Source organism: Grampus griseus (assembly GCF_964374135.1).
Source record: "Grampus griseus genome assembly, chromosome: 20".
NCBI classification, from domain to species: domain Eukaryota; kingdom Metazoa; phylum Chordata; class Mammalia; order Artiodactyla; family Delphinidae; genus Grampus; species Grampus griseus.
Window position 1 is genome coordinate 21,092,777 of NC_139014.1, and position 13,660 is coordinate 21,106,436.

At 41.3% G+C, this 13,660-nt stretch overlaps 1 protein-coding gene across 1 annotated transcript in view; it reads left to right on the forward strand.

The window, feature by feature from the left end:
- Window positions 1-2,331: 2,331 nt before the first annotated feature.
- Window positions 2,332-13,660, forward strand: part of FBXL20 (F-box and leucine rich repeat protein 20) — a 107,157-nt gene continuing 95,828 nt past the window's right edge. Inside the window, exon 1 of the mRNA XM_082678423.1 lies at window positions 2,332-2,566. Within this exon, the coding sequence (XP_082534549.1) occupies window positions 2,525-2,566 (42 nt within the window). The 5' untranslated portion in view covers window positions 2,332-2,524. The remainder of the gene's footprint in view (window positions 2,567-13,660) is intronic.

The window sequence follows — 13,660 nt, forward strand, 5'->3', positions numbered from 1 at the left end:
TCCCCCCTGATTTCTACCCTTGAGTTAGTTTTTTGAGGGGTAGGAAGTACTTAACATATCAGAAGCTAGGTTGGGAAACATGCTCAGTTGCAAAAGCTGAGCTTTAAATTTTGTTTCAAAAATGTACATCAGGAGCAGATGGGGAGGGTCTTTTCTAAAATCTTTTCAAATTTGATTTTCTGTGCATATGGCCGTTCTGTAAATACTTGGGGGTTTTTCATTTTTTTGAAAGTAGATAAAAATCTGTGGGATTTTTTTCCCCCCAAACATTACAAAAACGTGTTTATTTACATGCGAATAAATTTCTTTGATAAAAAGCAACATGCCTATGTGTAATAAATTTTTAACCTTTGAATAATTTTTGTTTATTCAGCTTTTTAAAAGTCCAGTCAAAAAATTTTAACTAACAAAGTAAAAGTCTTTGCTGAGTATTACTTGAAATTAACTGGAAAGTATAATTGAAATTAGGGAAACAGACCCGTGAAAGTTTTCATCTGATTTATCTGCTCAAGCCAGTTTTACTAACTTTTGCAGGCCTTCGTCACTAAATTCATCAGCAGTGCTTGCTGGGAGAAAACTGCTCTTAGATGAGATGCAACTAAAATGCTGTTCTTATTTGACTGAACTGAAGCAATAACAGTAAAAGTATCTGGGACGGGAGGAGGCTGTAACATCTAGACCTGGCTTTGTGGGCCTGAGAATGAGTTTCTGAAGCTGGGTTCCTTGCTTAGGAAGCCCTTTCTAGGATAAAAAAATTTTAAAAAGTTCTTGAAGAGTTGGTTCATAAGCCTTCCAGCAAAAATATGCCTATTTTAAAAGATCTCCAGCACTAGTTGCTCTTAAATAAGCTCATCTCTTAATCAGACATTCCTAATAAGCCAGTCACTGAATGTGCAAGTGAAAAGAGGTAAGAAGACAAACTCACCTACTTTGTAATACAGTTAGAAGTGGTCCAGCCAGGACTGCTAGAATTTATGATAGTTTCTAATATTTTATCTTTGGGATACAATTCTGTAGTTTGTCGCTCTAAGGGTAAACTCTTATTCGTTAATTCATAGAAATTAGATCATAAGTTTTGAGACCTTGAGGGCTGGGGTTGCTAAAATATGACACAATCTAGCTTCTATAGAAAGAGTCATAATGAATGTTACGGCGGGGCAAGCGCCCCCGCCTGCTCCTTCAGACACGCTTGTTTCTCCCGCCAAAGTGGCGTCAGGATCAGGGTCTCACCAACCAGAGCCCTGATTGGAGGGCGGGTAGGCACTAGAGCCCATTGGGTGCCTGCGGCGGTCGGGCGGCGGAGGAGCGGGTGAAGCCGAGGCCTTTCTGCCTCACCCGCCCCCACCTCCACCAAAGCGCGCCCCTCCCCCGGCTAAAGGAATGGTCGCCCAGCTCCTGCACTGCACCCCCTGACCCCAAGGCACGAGGTGCGCCTTGCCGCACGTCCCCGGAGCAGAGGGCAGCACAATTGTCCCTCTGTCCTCCTGATCCATGCACAGGAAGATCCACGCTCCGCAGCGGCCCCCCAAGCCTCCCTGCAACACCCGGTAATGCAATTCACGGGGGCGGGGGAGGCGGCAGCAACGGCGGCGGCGGCGGCGGCAGCAGCACTGCCCCAATCTAGAGACAACCAGAGACGAGGAAAATGGCTCCGAGTAGGGACCGCCTGCTGCACTTTGGGTTCAAGGCGACAGTGAGTGATAGGGGAAGGGAGTTGGGTGGCTGGGAAGGACATGTGCGCCAGCACAGGCTATCGGGGAAGCGACAAGACTTAGGGGGCTGGGAGGACAAGACAGACAGCTCAAGTGCTTAGTGAGTTGGTGCGTGCTGTTTGCCCGCGGAGGAGAGGAGAGTGGGCTCGGGTGCTGTGTGCAGTTGTCCTGCTTTCTCTTCTCTCACCGGTCGGCGAGCACGCGCGCACTCGCATCCGCCCCACAGCCCCTCCCATACATAAATACACACAGACACATAGGCACTTCCCTGCCTCTCCTTCTCGCGGTGGGCTTTCCTGCCTTGGAGGCGAGAGCGGGCTCGTGCCGCCGCCGCCGCCGCCGCCGCCGCCGCCGCCGCCGCCGCCGCCGCGCTCCGGCTGCTCCCAGGCTGATGGTCGCCGGCTGCACCCGGGGGTGGGGGAGGGGTGGTCCTGCGCCGCCGCCGCCGCCGCCGCCGCCGCCGCCACCGCCGCCGCCGCGCGCTCCTCCTCCTCCCCCTCCCCACGCAGTTCCGAGGCCCGGGCAGCTCTGCCCAATGAGGAGCGGCGTTGCTGGTAGGTGGGGAGTGTTTTTGTTTTGGGTTGAAGTTGAGGCTGAGGAGAGAGAAGAGCTAGCGACGAGCAGTCGTCGCCACACCGCGGGAGGTGGAAGAGGCCCTGCCGGAGTCGAGAGGTCTCTCCTCCCCGCCGACGGCCCCTGCCCGCAGCTCCTCTGCCTCCTCTCGGTGCCGGAACTCACGGGCCTGCCCGGGGCCCCCAGTCTTTGCACTCCGCACGCCGCAGCGCCCGGCCCCGGCCGCACCCGCCGGCCCCATGAGGAGGGACGTGAACGGAGTGACCAAGAGCAGGTTTGAGGTGTGCGCTTGGAGGGGGCTAGGGTGGCGGGAGGAAGGCGATTCCCTCTCTCGTGCCCCGAAAAATTCGCTCCGCACTGAGCCTCCTCCCTTGTCTGGCGCCGTCACCCCCCGGCCTCTAGGACTGCCAGACTTCTCTCCCCCTTTTCGCGACCCGAAAGCCCAGTGCAGCCCGGCTTCCCTCTTCCTCCCGACCGGTCGCCTCCTGCCTCTTCCACCAGCGGGGCCCCGGCGGGGGATTAGCTCTGGCGCCCTAATTCCCCCTCCCCCCAGTATCACTCAGCTTTCCATTCTTTACACAACCCTTGGCTTGCCTCCCTTCACCCGGCAGAAAAAGCATCACAGCTCCGATCGACCGGAGGGAGCTAGCTTCTTTTCTTTCTGCCACTTTCTTCGTGAAGCGAGGGGGAAATTATGGGCTAGGGGACTTTTCTCTGAGTTTGAGAGACCTTGGTTAAACTAGGGAAGTGGGGGTGGTAGACTGAGATGATAGAGACGACCACGAGTTTTCGGTGCTGTTTGCTTTGGGTATTGTTCTGATACTTCCTCTTCTTTCCCGTTTAGTCTGTACTTTTGTAGCTCATTGTTTCTGGGAACTCTTAGACGTGTACAGGCTTTGAGGTTGGGACGAAGGTCTGAGAGACTTAAAATCCATTCAAGTCTCTTTGTCTCTAAGAACTCCACCTCTGGCGAGAGAGGTTTATAGTAATGGAATTAAAGAATGGGTGAGGAAATAAAACATCCGAAAGCGTCTTTAGAGGGTAGTCAGTGTCAGGAAGTGGTTCCTTTGGGAAGTGAAGTATCGTAGCTACAGGTGAATTACAGTAGTATAGTAATATACGGGAAGGTGTTTTGAGGGGATAAGAAAGAGAAAGAAACTACAGCAAGAAGAGTAAATGTTGCCTGGCCTTTTTTGGCAGAGAATCAGGCTGACCTGGGATCACTCACAGCTCAGTGTACATCTCACTTGGTGTTTTTCTTCATTTCCATTTGAAGGATGAAATTGTAAGACGGTGAGACAGAAGTTTCAGGAAGCTTGCCAACTAGTTGCAGAGGATGAAATTGTTACCCAAGGTCTTCAGTTTAGTCTATTCCTTGATTTCTTTTTATGCTTATGGGAAAAATATTTTAATTTGCCCATAAAGATCAAGACAGGGAGTGTTGGGGAGAGTTTAACTGCAGAGCTACAGTGTTACTGTTGCAGGCCAGGAGTGGAGAAAAATCAAGGAATTGGTCTCCTTAGAGTCTTCATATTTACCTTCATCATGGGAAGGAATTATTATAGTAGATATGTTTTGGTGTTTAATAGAATTTTATGTTGCCCTAGTGTAGAGAGACCCAGTAAACTTAATTTATGATGGTTTCCTATTCAGTACTACTGTAAAAGTCCAGACTGCCATTAAAATTACTGAATAGATATTTAGCACTTAACAGAAATCTTCAAAGGGAAACCCAAATGCTGAAGAATTGAGTGGAGGGTGGCCTTTTGCCATTACAGTCAGCTCTTTATCATTTTGCTATTCACTTTTAGGTTGTGTGAGTAATTGTTGGAAAGAGTTCTTTGTAGTTTTGTGCTTTAAAAATGCATTGCTATATCCTGTTTTTGTAATTATCTTATATTTTAATTTGTAGTTTATCTGTACTGGTGGTACTAAAATAATAAGAGAATGTATTGCTTTCTTGAGCATGTCTGGGTCTTTAAAATAAATTTATTTATTTTTAATTTATTTTTATTTTTGCCTGCGCTGGGTCTTAGTTGCTGTGCGCGGGCTTTCTCTAGTTGTGGCGAGCGGGGGCTACTCTTCATTGTGCTGCGTAGGCTTCTCATTGTGGTTTCTTGTCTTGTTGCAGAGCACGGGGTCTAGGCACGTGGGCTTCAGTAGTTGCAGCACACCGGCTAGTTCTGGCGCACAGGCTTAGTTGCTCCGCAGCATGTGGGATTTTCCTGGACCAGGGCTTGAACCCATGTCCCCTGAATTGGCAGGCGGGTTCTTAACTGCTGTGCTGCCTGGGAAGTCCTGCAAGCATGTCTGTTTACCTTGATTGGTACAACTAAAGTTTTCTTAACATGTCTAAGATAAAAAGGGAGGGAAAACTCCTTCTTCTGCAGTGTTTATTTGTAAACAAAAGGCTACTCTTATTATGAAGTGAAGAGTTCATGCTGAAATAAAAATGAGAAGGGACTGGAAATGATATGTGTTAATGAGTTTCATTGTCTGATGTTTCTTAAAGTCATTTACCCCTTAATGACCTAATTTACAGGTAATAAAGCAATAAACTTTGGTCTCTCATGAAGTAATAAACCTTGCTAATTCGTTGAAAACATTTTAAATGTTTACTTTCAATGGATAAAAGATGTAGATAAGATGAAGCAGCCTTTTCATATCTAAAATATTTACATTATTTTTTTAATTCTCAAAAATCACAGGTTTTTAAAGGACTGATAATTTTATGATTGTAAGCAGATAGCTCTGAAAATTTTTGTGAGTGCGGGAAATTTCTATAGCAAATATATAACAACTAATTTCAAATTAGTTATGGTTAATACAAAAAGTGAAAGATTGTTTTCTTGGCCACATTTTTTTTTCTGGGCAGAAGATAACTAAAGCTTATTGTTTTTTATTTAATTCTTTAAAACCTTTTTTAGGGAATATTCTGTGTATTATGCTTTTGGATGTTGTAAGTGAAGGCCACACACTTTAAATCTCACACTCAGTGGTAGAGTTGTAGAAAAAAAAAAATTTAAGTTAAAATCAAGGGAGAAGAGTATCTGTTAGGCAGCTATGTAGTATCCTGTAGAATAGCCAAGTAGATGACTGTTGGATAAAAGAGTTTAAAAAAAGATATGGAGGTGTGAAAATTATTGTTGTTCTTTGCTGTATCACTTTGGCATTAAATCTGTACTATAATAACCCTTATAAGTTAACATCATGCGTACTGAATTGTCTTAGTCTTCTAATTGAAATTCATTAAAATCCTTTTTTTTTTTTCTTCTTCGGTACGCGGCCTCTCACTGTTGTGGCCTCTTCCGTTGCGGAGCACAGGCTCCGGACGCGCAGGCTCAGCAGCCATGGCTCACAGGCCCAGCCGCTCCACGGCATGTGGGATCCTCCAGGACCAGGGCACGAACCCGTGTCCCCTGCATCGGCAGGTGGACTCTCAACCACTGCGCCACCAGGGAAGCCCCAAATACTTTTATATTACTTGCAGTACACTTTGTTTTGTGGCAAATTTTGATAATTTCCTTTCAAATTTAATAATGATTATTAAATATGTCCTGTATGCCAGGTGCACTGAGCTAGATGTCTTACCTTGGTTACTTCTAATTCTCACAATTCTCTTTTGAGGAAAGCTAGGGCCCAAGAAGTATTCAAGTTGCACAGCTAGTATTTTTGGGAGCCAAGATTCCAATCTGCAATTTTTTTTTTACTCCACTCTATCATTCTGCTCTGTTTTTAGCATAACATAGTATAAAAGCCCATAAAATGTGTGGAAAAGAGCTTTCCTAAAGTTCTTCATCCAGTATATTTTATTTTGCTTTTGCTATCGAGAGAATACAGCTATCCTTCTTTTTAAGTGCTGTAGCCAATGCTATCTTAACATAGTGAAATTAATGACAGACATGTGTAAATATCTAAGCTAGCCCTTGAATCCAAGTTTAGATTTTTTTCAGTTAGGACTCTCCACTTGTCATACTCTTAGTAGCTCCATTATGAGAATGTAGTATTATTGGAGGAAAAAATTCTTATTTGGGTTTATTAAAAAGTATAACTTAAAAAAAAAAGTTATAGTGGTAACATTCACTGACATTCACATACCATTTTACAGTTTAATCAGTCCCCGGAGATGTTAAGACTCACATAGCTAGGAAGTGATGAGTTCCAATTTGGGTATTTTGAATCCCTGTTCATTATTGTTTTTCATTATACCTCACTGCCTCTCTGATAAATCTGTAATACTACAGTTTGTATGATTAGGTTGTAATATTTCTTTACCTGCTTCATTTTATTGCTTCAATTTGTCCAAGATAAGAAAAATCATAAACTGTTCTGTGGCAGAAAGAAAATACTGCTTTGGGAGTTAAGAGAACTGGATATTAGATAACCTTGATTTTTGTCACCAACTAACTGTAGCTTTGGTCATCTCTTTTCACTTCTCTGGTTTGGTCATTTACCTCTTCTGTAAGAAAAGGGAGTTAGAATCAATTATTAAGGTTCCTTTTGTTCCAGATCCTATGAATCTGTAATTTTTGAATAAAAGCCGACCTTGGTCCTTTCTTCTGAAATAGCCACTCCAGTATTTTGTCAAAGTTTGTAGGCTCAGTCACACAGTACAGTTAAGACTGCAGTAATGACCCTTTTTCTCCCTTAAGGTTTTATCTTCTAACCTAAAGAACATTCTGCATAGTAAATAACCATATTTTCCAAGTTGGTGCATGTGGAAAATGTTATATTTTCCAGTGGGTGAGAGTCATTTGTGTCACTCTATTTGAAAGGCCTTCCAATGGGAAAGAGTACTAGTAAAACTAAGGAATTTTGTTTTTAATGCTTTAGAGATTGGTTTGAAAGCAATTATCTAACATTACTATAGAAAATCCAAATTAAAAGTCTGGGCTTTTTAGGCCCATTCAGACAATCTGTCCTTTTTTGAATAATGTTACTGATATTTCTTTATTGTATAATCATGGGTCCTTTTGAAGCACAGTACACTGTATCATGTACTTATATTGTAGTCATTCATTATTTAAAATAAACATATGTTTGTGTCTTGCTATAGTATATATAAGATAAACAGTTATGTATTGAAAATTATGCTTTCCATTAAGTCATTAAATTTTTTTAACTTGGCAAAAACTTCACAAGATGTATTGTTGATATTTAATCCTAGTTATAAGATGTGATCTATTTCTTTTTTAAAAAAAATTTATTTATCTTATTTATTCATTTTTGGCTGTGTTGGGTCTTCGCTGCTGCGTGCGGGCTTTCCCTAGTTGCGGCGGGCAGGGGCTACTCTTCGTTGTGGTGCGCGGGCTTCTCATTGCGGTGGCTTCTCATTGCGGAGCATGGGCTCTAGGCGCACGGGCTTCAGTAGTTGTGGCACGTGGGCTCAGTAGTTGTGGCTCACGGGCTCTAGAGCACAGGCTCAGCAGTTGTGGCACACGGGCTTAGTTGCTCTGCGGCGTGTGGGATCTTCCCGGACCAGGGCTCAAACCCGTGTCCCCTGCATTGGCAGGCGGATTCTCAAGCACTGTGCCACCAGGGAAGCCCCGATGTAATCTGTTTCTACATTGAAGATTTTCATTCATTAAAGCAGTATTTCTGTTAGAAGTATCCACACTTTTAAAGTCATGTCTTCATGTTCTAGGCCTTTTGTCAGTTTTAGCTGTTAGTATTGGTGTTGTTTTTTAATCTTAATTTTAAAAAATCCTTCAATTTTCATCCTCAGAGTTGCCTTTTTTGAAATTTTGGTCTCATATTTCTTCTAAATTAATGAGTACTTTTGTTATTGCTAGCCCTTAGATTACTGTTTCCCAACTGGTGACAGATTGGAAACTAAATTAAAAATTTCAGTAATCTAACTAATACTGTGGTCTTGCAAGGGTATTTTTAGATGTCCAAAATAAAATATTCTGTTACACCAGGAAAATCCAAGGGAGGGAGGAAGAAGAAAGAATGCCCTTAAACTGACCAAATTTAGCTGCTTGTGCAGTTGTCTTTACACTGTTTTCCTATTTAATATCCCAGACTTAGTGAATTCTTAGATCAGACCCCTACCCAAAAATTGCCTCAGAAAAATGAAGGCATCCACCTGTGGTTTTATAGTTTTATGTCTTAATGCACTTGAACCCATTTGATAAAAAGATTTTAACTTAATAGCAACTACAGTAGGTGGTGGTATTGAACTATGCAGTAGTATTTATGCTTGATTCATGTTGCTTTATTATATAACTTTAAAAAGAAAGGTATGTATTCAAAGGTAATAAATCCAAAACAGATTTGCATTAGCTTTTGAAGACTATTTCTGTTAAAAGAATGGCTTTGCTGGCTAGTTATTTTCAGCACATATCGAGTAACGATTTAGCAGGCATGTGATTTAAAGCTATAGGTAAGTAACCTATTTATTCCCGAATCATATTTCCTCCAATTTGATTTTATGATATTCTGTTGGCTTTAATAAGCCTCATATCTGACAGTTGTAATCAGGTGCAAATGTAAGTAATTTAATCCATTTTGCTGTCTTCTAAGTTGCTCTGAGGTAAAAGTCACCTATTAAAACATGGTAGACAAGGGTTTAGTCAGTTATGAAACATATATTGGCAATGTCTTCTGTCATTTTTATCCTTGATCCCAGGAATTTCTAGTAAAAAGTAAAAAAAGGGAAATAGAACACTGAAAGTAAATAGTAAATTGATTTTATGCATTACTTTGGTGCTAAGACAGAAATCATATCTAGTAACAAGGAGGTGAAGGTTGGCAATATATCGAATGCCTGCCCAGTTTTATATAATCAAATGTAAAAGCTATTGTGATATTTGTTGGTGAGTGTAACTTTCTGATTAACTGAAGGATGCAGGCAGATATAATTTCACGATCATTTATTTATTTATTTTTGATTTATTCTGCTACTTTATTTTTATATAATATTTCCTACATGACTTAAAGAGTTATAAATTAATTATATTTTAACAAGAGTGGATAATTATGGGTACATGCACAGACAAAACTCAAGAATTCAGAGTCAGACTGTGGTTTATTCCCTATCTTAGAATTTGTAGCTAAGGGTTTCTTTGTTTTTTTTTTCCCACCAAGAAGAAATAGATATCTCGGGGACTGAGAAAGTGGGAGATCTTTGCTGACACGAAAAGAGTTGTACTTTCAGAATGGGTTAGAACAACAAGGGGTGCATATACTAACTCTTCATGATCATTCAAAAGTAAAAAATGGAAAAACATTCTCAGTTTTACTACAATTTACAATAATAAGAATATGCCATAGGTATAGCTATTCTGAGTACTTTTTTTTTTTTTTTACTATATGCAGTATGAAGGTATTTATGTGGCAGGAGGGACAGGCCAAAAGAAAGCAGTAAATTTCTAGATTAGGGCAGGTTTTTAAATGTAGAGTACCTCTTCTTTTATGCTTTCTTTCTGTCATCCTTGGTTGACAGTTTAGGCCCTGGAAAGGTCATCGCCAACTGCCTGTGTCCTGAATTGCAGTTACCAGCGAAGAGCCAGATTTGTTTTGTTCTTTGTTTTCTTTTTTCCTTTTTTGAGGTGGGTGGGGTGAAAGGAAAAAAAAGAGAAGGGATTTGCAGTTCCTTGAAAATTAACAGTTAAAAAAATATATTTCTGAAGAACCTAGGGGCAGGACAGGAATAAAGATGCAGACATAGAGAATGGACTTGAGGACACAGGGAGGGGGAAGGGTAAGCTGGGACGAAGTGAGAGAATGGCATTGACATATACATACTACCAAATGTAAAATAGATAGCTAATAGGAAGCAGCCGCATAGCACAGGGAGACCAGCTCCCTGAGAGCACCTAGAGGGGTGGGATAGGGAGGGTGGGAGGGAGATACAAGAGGGAGGGGATATGGGGATATATGTATACGTATAGCTGATTCACTTTGTTATAAAGCAGAAACTAACGTAACAGTGTAAAGCAATTATACTCCAATAAAGATGTTAAAAAAAAGAGAAAATTAACAATTTAATATTAACTATAAATGTTAGCTGCAAGGTTTTCCAGAGTTTTTTGTTAGAATACGTTATCCATTTTTTTGTCATCTTATTTTTTGAACTAGATCATCTATGTACTTTAATGTTCTAATTTTGAAATTAATTTGAGTAAGGAGAGGACGGAAACATTAAGATGGGACTTCCCTGGTGGCGCAGTGGTTAAGAATCCTCCTGCCAGTGCAGGGGACATGGGATCGAGCCCTGGTCTGGGAAGATCCCACATGATGCAGAGCAACTAAACCCGTGCGCCACAACTACTGAGCCTGTGCTCTAGAGCCCGTGAGCCACAGCTACTACTGAGCCCACGTGCCACAACCACTGAAGCCCACGCCCCTGGAGTCTGTGCTCCGCAGCAAGAGAAGCCACCACGATGAGTATCCTGCGCACCTCAATGAAGAGTAGCCCTGGGGCTTCCCTGGTGGCTCAGTGGGTGAGAATCTGCCTGCCAATGCAGGGGACACGGGTTCGAGCCCTGGTCTGGGAGGATCCCACATGCCGCAGAGTGGCTGGGCCCGTGAGGCACAATTACTGAGCCTGCACGTCTGGAGCCCGTGCTCCACAACAATAGAGGCCACGATAGTGAGAGGCCTGCGCACCGCGATGAAGAGTGGCCCCCGCTTGCCACAACTAGAGAAAGCCCTCGCACGGAAACGAAGACCCAACACAGCCATAAATAAATAAATAGATAGATAGATAGATAGATAGATAGATAGATAGAGTAGCCCTGCTCACTGCGACTAGGGAAAGCCCATGTGCAGCAACAAAGATGCAATGCAGACAAAAAATAAGATAAAATAAATCAATTAATTTAAAAAAAAAGAAAATGAAAACGTTAAGATGATGTCTTTAGGATTTTACAGGGGGAAGTAACTTCTGAACTATGAAATACACGTGTATGTATATTACATACACATACACGTGTGTATCTATGTGACCTTGGGTTAATTGCCTTCTGGACCCCACTATCTGAACTCTAAGGTTCCTTCTCACATGGAAATTCTGTGATTCTCTGTAAATAAATCCCCCAACTTGCTGTGAGTTAGATATTAGATATTCAATTTATTGCCAGTGTTCTTACATTTCTTTGTTTTTAACTGCTGTTAAACACAAAACACTTACTTAGCCTTTGTGACCTGAACCTATATTCTGCTTTGGATTCCTGCTTGTTTTTGCCCTGAATTTTGATAAAAATGGAGGTGGGCACTGGCAAAAGAAAAAGACAAAAAGTATGGTATGTGTATATACCACAAGTACGTGTAAACCATATGTACATGTATATGTATATACAACTATGGTGTATCTGTCCAAATGACCTTTGCCAAGGGAGTGAGGAATGGATATGATTGTGTGATATCCTGGAGTTTAGGGTGTTATGATTCAGTTTTTAATATTTATGGAATTTATGTATTTATATATAGAGAACCTATTTAAGAGCATTAGCTTTGAAGTCTGAGTTTGAACCCTGGCTGGGAAAAAGTGTATTAAAAGGAAAGAATGTAACTAATGATCTCTTTTCATCTGATTCAATTTTATATATCAGGTTTATTGAACAGGAACATCTATGAATTTTAACCAATGTAGTTGAACAGTAATTAACAGTGTTTCAATTTGGAGTTTATACTGTAACCATTATTGCATTCATTGTTAGGCAAATGTGGATATATGTCTCCTAAGATGAGAATCTGGAACTAAATTGTAAGTTGACATTTAAAACAGTCAGCTTTTACCCCAGAAACTGGTCATTCTTCCATCTCTGATTTGTAGAAAATAAAGCTATGGCATGACTGAACATGGACAAGTAAGTAGGGATGCATTTATTTTTTTAAAAGAGCACCGCATTGCTAATACCCTTTCCCCACACTCATCCTTATCAGTTTATTTGGAAAATTATTTACATGTCCTTCATTTGAAGACACTCACGTTGCAAAAATCACATCATAACTTACTTCTGCAACCCGTTTGTAGGAAGGAAACATGATATATTTTGGAAGTATCCTTGGATAAGTTAAAGCATTTATTTAATAATGTAACTTTCCTAACATTATCATGAATGGTAACTTCAGGAAAATAAAGGACTTTATATTCAGTGTTCTTAGTCACAGCTGACTGGAGTTATACAAAAACAGCTTCCCAAATCTAGATCTACACAACAATAAAAAATGCAGTTTTACTGAGGTCAACACGTTCCTTAAGAAAGAAAAATTGTATTTAGATTTTTTGCCTCAGAAGGTGGATTATAGGCCCTAAATGGTCCAGACAGAAAAGTTTGGCCTATAGGAATCAAGAACTCAAGGGGCCTAATGTTGACAGTACGGTGAACTCAAACTGAACGCTGGGGAAAACCACTTACTTCTCTGTCTTTACAGCTCTAAAATAAGATTTCCAATATCTATTTCCCTGTCTTAATACAAACTGGATTAATGTTAAAGATTAAACCTAATATAATGTTGTATGCCAATTATACCTCAATAGAAACAAAAAAGATTAAACCTAAAACCTCTAGTACTCCCTGAGTTAAATGGGTATTATTAAGGAGAAATAAATGAAACTAAATTTAATTTATGGCAACTGAATTCCATAGTAGAGATAAATAAGTAACAACCTGAATGTCTAATCAGAATCACCAGTGAAGTTTGTTGTGCAGTACTTATCCCTTGAAACACTGGGATAAAGAGTACAAAGTTAACTTGTATTTGCAAGCTGGGAAATCAATATACATACCATAGATTTGCCATTATAAAACCAATATCTCTTCATAAGTTTATATCCTATCCTAGATGTTTCAGCCCTAGAAACAGGAGCAATATTTAATGTATAGCACCTAAAATACAGTTCTTTTACAACTTGTACATTTTACATGAATCAGATACGTTCAGTTTTACTAATGAAACCACCACACCACACTACAGCCTCTCAAACTACCAAGAACAAATATGTCTGGGAACTCAGCAAAGCTTATCTGACCTTGTCCGGGGCACAGAAAATCTCATTATAGAAAACCAGGGCGAGCTTCCCTGGTGGTGCAGTGGTTAAGAATCCGCCTGCCAATGCAGGGGACACGGGTTCGAGCCCTGGTCCGGGAAGATCCCACATGCCGTGGAGCAACTAAGCCCGTGTGCCACAGCTACTGAGCCTGAGCTCTAGAGCCCGTGAGCCACAACTACTGAGCCCGCGTGCCACAACTACTGAAGCCTGCATGCCTAGAGCCCGTACTCCGCAACAAGAGAAGCCACTGCAGTGAGAAGCCCTCGCACCTCAACAAAGAGTAGCCCCTGCTCGCTGCAACTAGAGAAAGCCCCCGCGCAGCAACGAATACCCAACACAGCTAAAAATAAATAAATAAAATAAATAAATTAAA